A 12,379-nucleotide genomic window follows, 5' to 3' on the forward strand; every position below is an offset into this window, starting at 1 on the left:
GTCTAACCAAAGCCTGGCACAGGTCGTGGAAAGGTTCCCACGGGCACTAAGTCTGAGCTGTATCATGTTGTACTGGACAGAACTAAAGCTAAAACCTTCTGTGGTCTGTTATTTCAAGGTATCTCACCAAGAACCAGTTTTAAACATGTGTCCAGACACTGACTTCTATTCATAGCCTTCACTTCACCACAGAAACCACTCTTGGAACACAGAAATATTATCTCCATTGAATGTAGCCAACATATGGTTTGCAAATAGACATAGTAATTACCTAAACTCTGGCTCTATCTCCACACAGGGAAAAACCAAAGAAAGGCAACTGGGAAATGGAGTCTTCTGGGAATAAAATCTGTACACTGCACCACCAGCTGCTACTTACAATGACAGCTAAACCCAAAGTATTGAAGTGTTGGGGTTTACATTTTGGTTTTATATAAAGGGAAAAAAGGATCTTGTAACCACTCCTGAGAGCATTTTTCAGGAATCCTGGCCTTGAACTCCTTCCTACTCTCCTGTCAGCAGCAGCTCCTTAGGCATCTGCAATTTCCATTTACCTGCTTCAGTGGTGGGGGCAACACCTCATCTTGTCTCCCTTTCCCACCAAAGGCTGGACCAGGTGATCTTTTGAGGTTCTATGAAAGCAAGTTCACTAGAAGAGCAAGCACAGCCACAAGAGCTAATTAAATCCCTTACTGAACTGGACTGAAGCCACAGCAGAAAACAAAATCAGTTAAAGGAATCAGCCCCACAAATGAGGTACAGGCTGGACAGCATTTGCCAGACTTTTCTGCCTGAGTATGTGGCCCGTGGAGTTCAGATGTATAAAAAGAAGTTGCTTGCTCCCTAAAGACTCAGCAATGGCAATGGTTTCCTTCACCTCCTTTTCTCCCATGTTTGTTTTACCAGAAGTAACCTAAACTTACCCAGGCTTTTTGTCTTGTAATCATTTGAAGTGTTCCCTCGGGCCCATTTGCTGCAGGAGTTAAGGTATTGAGATCAAACAATATGAAATTCTTAGACCTGTGAAAATACAGGATTTCCTGCCCCAGAGGTACTGAACTACACTCTTTCATTTCACTAAAGAAGCAGAGAGCTATGATAAAATCACATGCCCAGGGACTGGAAAAAGAAGCAGGCATCTGTATCAAGAATACATTGTACTGATGTGGTTGGAAAGTACCGGAAATGTTCCACTTTGAAAGATGGCAGGAAAAATTCTTCACTCTGCCACTTATCTTTAGAAAGGCCCATGTTTAAAATGCAGCTGTTTGCATGCAACACAGCAGGTAGAACATCTGCAGTTTGCTGTGAAGGAAGATTTTCCTACTAGCTATATATAGATACCTTCTTTTTCAAAGCCTACAAGAACAAGTGAAAGAAGTACAGATGTTAGCTTGTGTGTGCTGCTAACACTATACACACCATTTGCTCTTTGGTCAGTTTCCTAGGTGGCCCTGCTGAGATGGAAAGAAAGGGACGTGATGGTGGATACTGCATCAGCGAAGCCCCAATGCCACTGAGTGCTCCCCTGCTCTCCTGTGGCACACGTATCATGGGAACACAAAGGCAGAGGAGAAAAAGTGGCACTCCTGCTAACAAAGAGCAAGTCAAAAGGTGGAAAGCAGGAGCACAGCAGAGAACTGACATTGTTTGAGGCAGAGCCAGGGGTCAGGAGGAGAAAGCACTGCAAAGCCTTAGTCCGTGAGTCTCAACCGGGAGTGGCAGCTCCTCCAGAGTACAAACATCCTGCTCAGGAAAGCAGCAGAACAGGGCAACAGTGACTGTGGAAGGAGGAAGGAAGGGAAATTCCCAGTTACGGGCAGAGGGTGGAGAAGGCTGTCAGCTGTGAGAGCAGGAGAGAGCTTGACAGGGTGTCACGGGAGAGGGTATGAACAAAATTACCACCTACCGACAAGGTCAGAGAGCATGAGAACATAGTGCTGATCAGACAAGGTTTCAGTTTACACATGGAGTTGAGCAGTTTCTGTGAAGCTGGAAGAGCAGAATAGTTGGATCTTAAAATCAGATTGTTCTAAGCCCCTATGCCTGATTTGCCTAATGGGGACCACTTTTTTACTGCTGGCAACTCCAGCAATCCAGGGGCTTGTTTCAGCTAAACCATGTGCACAGCTAGCCACTCCTGCTGAAACACCCAGTTCATAGCTGTGCTGCTTTATTCTTTGCTAATTACTTGCTCTTTGTCAGTTACCTCTGCAATTATGACAGGAAGAAAATTACTGTACAGGAGCACAGTGGAAGGAGATGATGATAAGAAGCTGGAAAAGGATCAGTGAAAGAAGGGGTGTGTGGAGACTGCAAGGCTTGCAATCCTGGTAACACTGAGATGTGAATTTTCAAAGGACAGAAAAAAGGAAGAGTTTCATGTACAGCACAGCAGATCAAGACAGCTTGGTCTCAAAAGGTAGATGGCAATAGTTGACATGATACCTCGTATTCCTGTTACAGGAGCTGACGTGTTAGTGCACTCCAACAGCTTCAGCTGATCTCATCAAATACTTTGGTTGTATTAAAACAGTTGAGATTGTAGACCGGAAACCTCCTGTAGAGTCTTTAGGAAAGGAAGATGGGGAAAACATGCCCAGTAATATCTTGCAGAACATGGAAATGGTTGAGTGTGACAAACTAGCCTGAAAACAAAACTGCCTCCCCACAAACCCCTCTTTGGTCTCAGACATCAGCTATGTAAATCTCAGATTGCACTGTTAGCAAGCACAAGGTCAGCCTGACTTCCTGCAGGGGAGCTGGGTGCTCTGCTTCATTCTGACAGTCAGAAACCCTAAGATACTGAATAAACTGTATTTAGTACATTAAGTATCTTAAAAAAAACCCCAACAGTTTGGGGTTTTTCTTGGCCTCTTAGCGGTATTTGGAGTAGCTTGCTCCCCTTAACACCTTCTTGTGGTCTGCTAATGCACACAGCATGTGAGTCTTTTCAAGTTGAGGCAATTAATACCTTACAGCAATTCCCCATTGTGTTCAACTTGTGCCACCTTCTTATTCACTGGCTTTTGGCTTCCTCTCCTATCAGTTACAAGGAGACACCATCATTATTGCAGGCAGTTTGAGTCTGTCCCATCCGCAAGCGCAGCAATTACTAAAGCGATTTGCAGAACACCACAGATTATGTTTTTATGCATTGCAAATCCATCCAATATACCCACTGACCACAAAATCCTTATACATCTAGTGTAACTACTGTATCAACTTACTATGGATTCTACTGAATAAATCCAGTGGGCAGTTACAACTAGTGAAACCCTCTTTCTGCAGTTCAGACTCCTTTGTCAGTGTATGTCTACTCCAAAAGCACTGAAGACCTACTTACCCCAGTGACTGCAGCAATGCTAGGCCACAGTGCAGTGTCAGCCATCAGCTTTGCCTCTCCAGAGTAAGGCATTTTGTCTTCAAAATCCTATCAGGCTTTTTCTTTGGAAAAATTCTTGCTGCTTCATCACCCATTTCACCTGCAGGTTTTTGCAGATTAACAACTTTGTCACATGCTTGAGGATTCATCAGTAAAGATAGCAGGAAAAAGGTCACAAAGGAAGAACTTGGAAATACAAGTTGGCCTCTGTTCACTGAATCCCGTTACCACCTTAAGAGACAAGAACATTAACACTATAGGCAGACACTGGAACCTCTCCCTGCATCTGTAACTGCTGCAGACAGGGAAGCTGTGGGGTACAGTACCAGAGCTCAGAGCTGGAAGCACTGGGTGCTACCTGCTGTGCAGTTCCTGGCAGAAAAGCACCTGAATGCCTTTGAGAGTAACTGCAAGATACTTAAGGCACTGGCCAGGACAGACATGGCAATTGGACACTTTTAATAGTAACCCAGGGGAAAGGAACCCATTCCCTCCAACCACAAGGAGTGAGCTGTGCTGACTGCCATAGTGTAGCCACAAACAACTGTTCTTTGTGTGGGAAAAAAAACCAAGGGGTGATATGACAGAAGGTGCAAAAGCTATTAAAAAAGACTTTTGAGACACTGGAGCAATTGGTTGAGGGATGAGGAGCACAGGAAGTATTTTTTACAGTCCAGTGGCAGAGAGCATTGCACCAAACACTAAAGGGCCAGGCAAATACAGCTGATGAACATGTGGCTCAGGGACTGGTACCACAAGTAGAACTTAGGTTTCTCTGATCATGGGAACATTCCTGCAGCCCTGGGCCTGATGGGGACAGTGAGCTCAGCTATCATTGATAGGGCTTTAAATTAGGTTTGAAGGGGGAAGGAGATAAAACCAAGCTCACTAGAGAGGAGCCTAGGGGTGGCATGCCCATGGTGTGGTGAAATGTCACAAATGTCAAAAAAACACCTCACCAAAACTTCATTTGGGGAAAAAAGAATACCTAAGACTTGGTTAAAAGGAAATATGCATGAGTACAGTCCACTTGTCATTAAAGAAACTAACCTTGACAGGTTTTGTACCTTTAGCCAGTGCTCCACTCCTATGATACGCACAGCCAAAGGAAGTCACTACATGGGTACCAAGGGTGCCAAGTTGAAAATCAGCTGCCAAGTCCTGCAGCCTTTACCCCAAAGTATTTCTTCAAATAAAGCTCAAGTTTTCAAACCAACTAAACAAACAACTTTATTTTTGGAACCAGAAACTCTTGTGTTTTACCATTTCTTAAAATAATTTATATGAGGCTTTTTTTCTGTTCTTTTTTAGTGACCCTAGGCCTGGTTAGACTTTGTCAGACTGGGAGCAGTAACCCAGCTAATTACTATCCCTTTTGGACATATCACAAGCTAACGACTGCACCCAACAATTGATAGCCAATTCAAACATCTGAATGGTTTTAGTAATTTCAATCAAACTTTTCAAACTGACTCCCAGAGCTGGAATTCTGCACAATTATCACTAAATAAAAACAGAAAGAGATTATTTTTTTTCCAACAACCAAAAAGCCACTGCAAAAATCCAAGATGCTGTAAAACCATTGTTCTGGAGAAACTTCTCTCCTTCTTCACCCAAAGTATGCGTTGGATTTTTAGACAGAACATAAACCACGTCTGATCAGTTTTAGTCTCGATGAGGCTCTCCCTGGCTCTGCCACTTGCTGTGCTCCAGCGCTCCCCCTTGCAGTTTTGTTTGAAGCCCAGGGAGGGCAGAGCAGTGGCCCAGGAACCAGTCACAGCATCTCTGGCCTCACATCCCTGTGGAACGAGGACTTGGGCTGTCACACACAGGTCACAGACATGAGAAACCAAGAGGACAACATTTGATAAAGTCATTTTAATGGAAAATGTAAAACCCCTTTCAACTTCAATGTACAAAGCATGTGTAACACTTGCACTTTTAACAAATTAAAGCAAGCCAATGTTTTAAAAAAATACATCATTGAATGTATATATGTATATATTTACATAGCATATTAAGTTTAATATTTAGCTTTAAAAGTTCACATAAATTTTACCAAAATGAGACAATTTTTAAATAAATTACACCTTTTGAAAACGTTTCATTGTACACTGAATAGCTTCAATAAAATACTGAAGTGTCTGTATTTAATATCTACTTTATATACTTTCTATTTTACAAAGTTTACAATTATTTGGCAGTAATTCTCAGATTATGACATGACTGCTGTGCGGACTCAGCAAGATCCCAAATGCAGGCAATAGCTGGTGTTTGTGTCCTACTCTCACAGTAACTGTCTCAATGTAGTGAAAAATATCTGAATTATTTTAGCAAACTGTACAAGTCACATTTACATTTGATCAACAATATAGCATAGAATTTTGTGTGGGTTTTTTTTCCAAAAATAAATACATCATCTTAAATCTTTTGACATTTCACAAAGTTCATGTACAGTATAATACAGGACAGCAGAATGCTGCTTAACTGTTCGCAAGTCTAATGTCATCACAGTGGCTGTGATATGAAGCTCTACCGTTGCAGTGTCGTTAACAAGTAAATACGATGACTTCTTGGCACTGATGGTTTGTGAAGCTGAAATTAGTGTGCAGACTGTTCGTGTCTCAGAAAAAATAACCTCCAGCTGCTGTTAACACACAAAAAAGCAGGGAGCACTTAGTTTTCATCCATGTCTTCCATTTCACCTTCATGAATCTTCAGAGCTCTCACCATTTCTTTAACTGCATGATACAAGATATTTTTAACCTGCAAGAACAGCAGACAAATTTTAGTAAGGCCTAAACTAAGAAGCTCTGCAAAGCAACTGCCTTTAGGACTGAGCCCTAAGCCTAGTGGATGGAAATTAAAGGCAGGCTACATGAAGCCAGGCCTAAAGGAAATACCTTTATAAAACATAACATGAAATAAATATATCCAGCAGCTGAAGGGAGTCGTTTGCACCCCTGGCATTCATGCTGCTGCTGCTCATTGTTATTCTGTGTGAACAGCATCGAGGAAGTAGCTCCACAGCTGCGCCGCATTTCAATGAGCCTGAGCAGCCCTGCCTTCCCCACAGCTTCCAGAGCAGAATTAATTTCCTACCTGCAGTTTATCATCATAATTGATTTCTTCCTTTGACAGCCTCAGCTCCTGCGTTAAGTGAAATGACTGCACAAGATGTTCTGGAGACACAAAGTCTTCAGTTACTTGAACGCAACTGTGAAAATTTTGCACCTATCCAAAAAGACAAGGAAACTGATAATTAGCATTCTGGACTTACTCTTTGGCAAATACCTGCGAGAAGAGCGGGCCCTGAGACCCCTTAAACCGCAGGCTTATCAGACTGAAGCACGTCTTTATGCGTTTTATGTAGAGAGCAATTAAGTTTGACTTCTCTAAATCAGATGCTGGCAAAAGGTAGGCTTTGAACATAAATCTGCCCGTGCTCTGGTGCTGCTTCTGCAGCCAGCTCTGACGTGAATTAAATGAGCTCTGCTGTGTTATTGCCCCCTTCAGCAGCCACACAAGCACAGCTGCTGCGTGTGCACTGCTGCTGCACAGCCATTTCGAAAGCGCCATGCCAGCACTGCAGCCACACACCAATGCTGCAGCAGCCCTACAGGACCCTGCTCCTTGGGCCACGGAAATATGCTGGAAGCACTGTCAGGCACAACTTGCCATGTTTGCTGAGAAGTGGAAATACTTGGGAGGGGAAAAAAAACCACCCACCACCACCAAACCAACGTGAACAGATTTGCAGAAGGGGGTGTGGGGAGGAAAAGAAAAGGCACTTTCAATTTTCTCTAAACACTTCTTACTGATAAGATGGAACTACTGAGAGAACTGGACTGGTCATACCTGGGAGGACAGGGAAAAGAAAACAATGCTTCCTGGTTGTGACCTGACTAATTTCTGTTTGTCCTCTTCCAAAATGTACAGCATCAGGTTTTCTTCCCAAACCCTTACAAATCAATTTCCTTAGCATGTCAAAACCCTAATTTCCTCAAATTCTAACAACTGCTCATGAAGTTGTGCAATGTCAATTCTGCAAACTTTCAAAACCTGGATGGTGAGAAGGGAGCATCTTTGCCATCCTAGCAAACAAACAGTCCCAGCCTGCCAGTACTGATGAAGATCTGCATATTCTAAGCTTGAGCCTAGCAGAATCTGGGGGGTTTAATGCATATTCCAGAACTTCCATTGTGATACCGGACATTCAAAGATCCTTTGGGGTCTACACAGTTGAGGACACAGCTCATACACTTCACTTTGAACAAAGTGTGCACATCATTTAGAAATTATTCAAACCCACTGCATAGCTCTGATTTTGTAAGGTAGGTTGCCCCTTTACCAGTGAAATCTCAGAGAGGTTCAACACTAGTGCTGTTGGGAGGGTTTCTGCAGCCTCATAATCTTTGAGGGTACAATGCAGTGCCATTCCCTCCTGTGAATTAATCAAACCAGAGCTCATTCCAGAGACTAAGAAGGTTTGTTGATGCCACACAATATGCAAACAGCAGAAAGCCAGGAGCAAGGAAACAGCTGCAGAAGTGCCACGACGAGGCTTCCACCAGCACTTGGGGAATTTCCCAGAGCTTCAGCTGAAACATCTGTGCTGCACCGACAGGCTGCCAGCTCCAGCCCCATCTCTTCCCTCGCAGTCTTCTCACTTGATTTTCAAGTCCCTGCCTGCCCTTGTTTTCCTTTCCACCCTGTGCCAGTTCCACACCATTCTTTCACTTTCTCCTCTCTGAGGCAAGGTTTTACTGATTCCCTCTCCCTCCACTGCAGACAGTATTTGCTGCCCTCAAATCTTTCACTCTGCTGTGCCTTAAACCTCCTTCCCTCCCTTCCAGGACTGCCTTGTGGGTGTGCAAGTCCTTGCAGGAAAGACAGATTTTACCCAGCTGATCTGGTACTCAGCATGGGAACGCCCTGCTGACAGCCCACAGGCAGTTCTATTTATAATATTTATAATACAAGCTGATACAATGACACACACACAAAAAAATATCTTCAGTAACAACTCCCCTGAGCTTTGTGGGGCAAGGACTTACAGCACTCCCACAGCGGTGCCAGCTCCAGCTGAACTGAGAACAGCTTCACCTCCAGCCCATGCAGAGCAGAGGTTTTGCATCAGGGCCTGGGAGATGGGTGGAGCATTGGCAAAGCCTTGGACCAGGGCAGGGACAAGGCAAAGTAAGTAGCAGGGAGGAAACGGCTCTCCGTCCTCACCACATGGGGCTCTCCCTCCTGTACTTACAACCACAGATCAGCCCTTTCTTGCATGGCTTAGCCCTGAGGTCAGCTCTCAGCCCAGCAGCTCTGTATAGGCAATTCCCAGACCTTTAGCCTACATTCTTATCATAATACTGCCAGGATGTCCCATCACTTCCAGCATGTTATTTTACAATCCTGCTGTTAAATCAAGATAATACTGCTATGAAACCCAACATTGTAATAACCTGTTATACTATGAACAAGTTTTGCATGTAGCCTGAACAAAACATTTCAATCACTGGCTCAAGTATTTCAAGCTTTTAATTTATCACTAAGCTATGTTATGAATTTGGAGCCATCAAATTAAAACCAGGGAGGGCATCCCTAGAGGACAGCTGTGATACAAGATGACCCAGAGCAGCAGAATGAGTGAATCATTCAACAAAACATTAACACCCCCACCTTTTCCCCTGCCTTTTTTTTGCTGGGGAGGTTTCCAAGGAGAGCTGAGGGCTTGCTGTTAGAAGTGCCAGAGAGAAAACAAGGCCCAGGCATCAGCAATGCAGGGGGCACTTCTGAGCTCCCCTTCTCATAAAGCCAAGAACAGGTACTCATGGTACATTCAAGGAAGCATCTGCAGAGGACACCAGTCCAATGCTCTATTTCTGGCTTTCCCCCAGGAGCAATTTCCTCCAAAAGCGGTACTGGCAAGGCTACTGCGACCGTCACAGCTCACAGGAGAGGGTCTCCCTCCCACTCCACCGCTGGAACAGTTTGACTTTGCCTACTGAAATGACCACAAGGGGGATGTGACTGCAGCCTGCAAGTACACAAGGAGAAGGGGGAAACATAGGAAGCAGGAGGAACACTTTATGCAACCAGAAAGATATTAAGAACAAGTTCCTTTCTGAGCTAGACATGAATTCATAGAAGCTGGGGGGGGGAAACCACCAAAACCAAAGAACATACAGAATAAATACACAAGAGCTCCTTCATGTTAGAGCAGCAACATTCTAGAACAGCAGCAGTGTGACATCCTGACTGGCTCCAGGTTCAAAGTGTCAGAGTTACACTAGGCAGTGACCACAGGCAGCTTCACTCCCTAACTCCATCCCCTCAGCCTGCTTTCCACTGCTCCACAAGGCTACAAATAAGCAAATTAAAAAAATAAGGATTTGATTTAGCACCAAATATAGTAGCAACTCTCAACCAGTTTTAATTACCAAAGCTTCATGGTGTGCATGTAAATCTGAATCACTTAAGATGTAAACCTGGCATGTATTCTTGTTCAGACTTATTTTGAAGTGTTGAGCTGTGCTTTGTGTACGTGCTGCTCCCCAAGGTCAGTGTTTATGCATCTCTATATCGAGCACTCCACATGCACATGAAAGAACACCACGCTTTCATTTCCTCCTACGTGGCAGATTCACAGGAACTTCTTATGGAAGATGAAAAGGTTCTCAACTTCACCCACTAAGGTTTCAAAACACCACCTTATTAACTCCTTGATGCCAGAAGCTAGAACATTACCACTTCAAAAACAATCTGGAGTTTAAAGCCAAAAAGATAAAGATAAGAGTGGTCTTATTTTTGGTCCTTAAACCTATGAACTGCAGGGAAGCCTGGAACACTCCTACTACTTCATGTTTTCCTCTCTGTGTGCCTTTCTACAGAACCACATGCTACAGAAAACAAATTTCCCCGTATGCTTGCTGTTTTCTGTGGGTTCTCTTTTCACGCTTGTATCACTCCCTTATTTTATTAGATCAGAGGAAGATTACTGGAGGATGCAACACAAATTTTATCAGTTCTGCCACTTGTAACTGCTTCAGCCCAACAGCAGTTAAGAATAACATCAACAACAGAAGCTCCTTCACCTTTGTGAAGCAACATCAAGCCCTGAAGACACAGTACAGGGAAAACCAACCTACATCACCTGGGTTTGTGAGGTTTTTTTCAATCTACTGAGAGCGCCCAGGTTAACATACCACCACATGAAACCCACCCAAAGACTCACTGGAACAATAACAGTCAAGTCTAGGTAAAGTACTTGTTGCTTCCAACAAATCAGCAACTGACACAGCCAGCAGATTAGGGATGTAACAACTAATACCACCACATCCCAGTCAGCTTTTTCACAGTGAAAACCCTACTGCCCTGGTCATGGTAAACAACTGCTTCCTTTCTGCTCAGTTTGGAAGGTGACCTGTGGACCAGAAACCAAACACCATCTTCTTCAATAAGGCTTGGCCCTGCCTGAACCCAGGTGGATACGAATGACAGATCTCTAACATCAAGATGGGCTTAACAACCCCTAATGTAGGGTGGGGATGCTCTTCATTCCTTGATAGTCAGCTACCTAACTAGTGGTGCTTGACAACTGGCAAGACAGCAAGAAAGCACCCTCCATTTCCTGATGCAACAGGAAAATATTCATGGAGTGAAGCAACAAATACAGAACTGCCCAACCCCCATGTCTAAACAACTGTGCTTTCTTTCACCAAAGAGAAAGTTTGCAGTCTTATGGGTGGGAAAAAAAATAGGACCAAAGAACAAAACACTCAGCAAACAAAATGAAGTAACAAACCCTATATGCTAACAGATGCCTGAACCTTGCCATACAAACTCATTCTGTTTCTTCATAACTGCCCTCCTGGCAGTACTTTTTCTTACACAACTAAGAATGAAATCAGCCCAGCTGCTGCAAAGGTGGTATCAATCTGATGGCAAGGAAAGCTGCTGAAGGAACAATGATGACTCCTGGTGACTGATGCACCTTCCGTGTTAAGAAGGAACTTAATGGAGAGCAGGAAAAGAACCTCCAAATCCTGTTACAGAAACACCCAAATAGTCTCTGCAATTCTTCCACAGCTGAAGACAAAAACAGTGATGCTGGACATGCAGGTATTTTTATCTGCTTAGGTTGCTCTCCCTGCCTCTACAGCATTAGGTTAACATTTGGCTTAAAAGTAAAACCAAACAAAACTAACTTGACTTTCTTGTACCACCAGCTTCTTTAGAAATTTGCTAACAAAATGTAAAGTGGAAAAAAAGCTTTAAAGTGAGCAGGCTGTCATGAACTTCAAGAAAAGAACTGTATTAGTTGAAGCACTTGAGTTGCTGTATGTTAATACATGGACTTTATTATACATTTTGAGTACAGCTGTGGTTCCCTCTTTGAAGAAAAAAAATAAATGTGTTAGTGTTATTTACTCCTGTGTGTCTATCAGCAGCTGTACGTTACCTGATGGAGGGCTCCTGCTGGTAGGATAATGGCATCACCAAGAAACTGAATAATTGTGCAGGTTTTTACTCCGTATTCCTCCAGAAGTCTTTGGCGAAGTTTTTTGTTCACGTACCAACTCTGATCACGTATTGGATCATGTTCTGGTAAAACCTCTAAGCCTTGCTCTTTCGCTATCTGTAAGTACAGAACAAATTCTGTGTCACTTTCAAAAGAAGCTGAACCTTTTGCTGCTAAGTTCAAAGTAAACCTAAGGTACATGCAACATCATGTTCCAAATGCTAACTAAAGAATTTTAGTTAGTGGTTCCAAAGAAGCTCAAAGGAACTGGGAAGTCCCACTGGAGACACCTGAAGAATGCAGAGCTGTGAAGGACACAACAAAATAATCTGTTCATAAGCACATAAAGACTGTGTGTGATGCCACATAATGTGGTGGGTTGACATCTTTCTTCAATAAAATCTGTTTTCAAGAGTTCCTGTCCTGCCAGTTCCCTCAAGCTTACAACCTCCAGTTTTGACAGAGACATG

General features: G+C 43.4%; 1 protein-coding gene across 3 annotated transcripts in view; it reads right to left on the reverse strand.

Annotated features, from left to right (window-relative positions):
• Nucleotides 1–5,248: 5,248 nt before the first annotated feature.
• JMJD1C (jumonji domain containing 1C) overlaps nucleotides 5,249–12,379 on the reverse strand; it is a 174,048-nt gene continuing 166,917 nt past the window's right edge. For all 3 annotated transcript variants that reach the window (XM_068140113.1, XM_068140114.1, XM_068140115.1), the window contains 3 exons: nucleotides 11,850–12,026; nucleotides 6,488–6,619; nucleotides 5,249–6,151 (listed from right to left, as the gene is read on the reverse strand). In XM_068140113.1, coding sequence (XP_067996214.1) covers nucleotides 6,062–6,151; nucleotides 6,488–6,619; nucleotides 11,850–12,026 — 399 coding nt within the window. In that variant the 3' untranslated portion in view covers nucleotides 5,249–6,061. The remainder of the gene's footprint in view (nucleotides 6,152–6,487; nucleotides 6,620–11,849; nucleotides 12,027–12,379) is intronic.

This window comes from Melanerpes formicivorus, unplaced genomic scaffold (genome assembly GCF_026170545.1).
Source record: "Melanerpes formicivorus ecotype bairdi unplaced genomic scaffold, bMelFor1.0.p_v2 SCAF_6, whole genome shotgun sequence".
Classification (NCBI taxonomy): domain Eukaryota; kingdom Metazoa; phylum Chordata; class Aves; order Piciformes; family Picidae; genus Melanerpes; species Melanerpes formicivorus.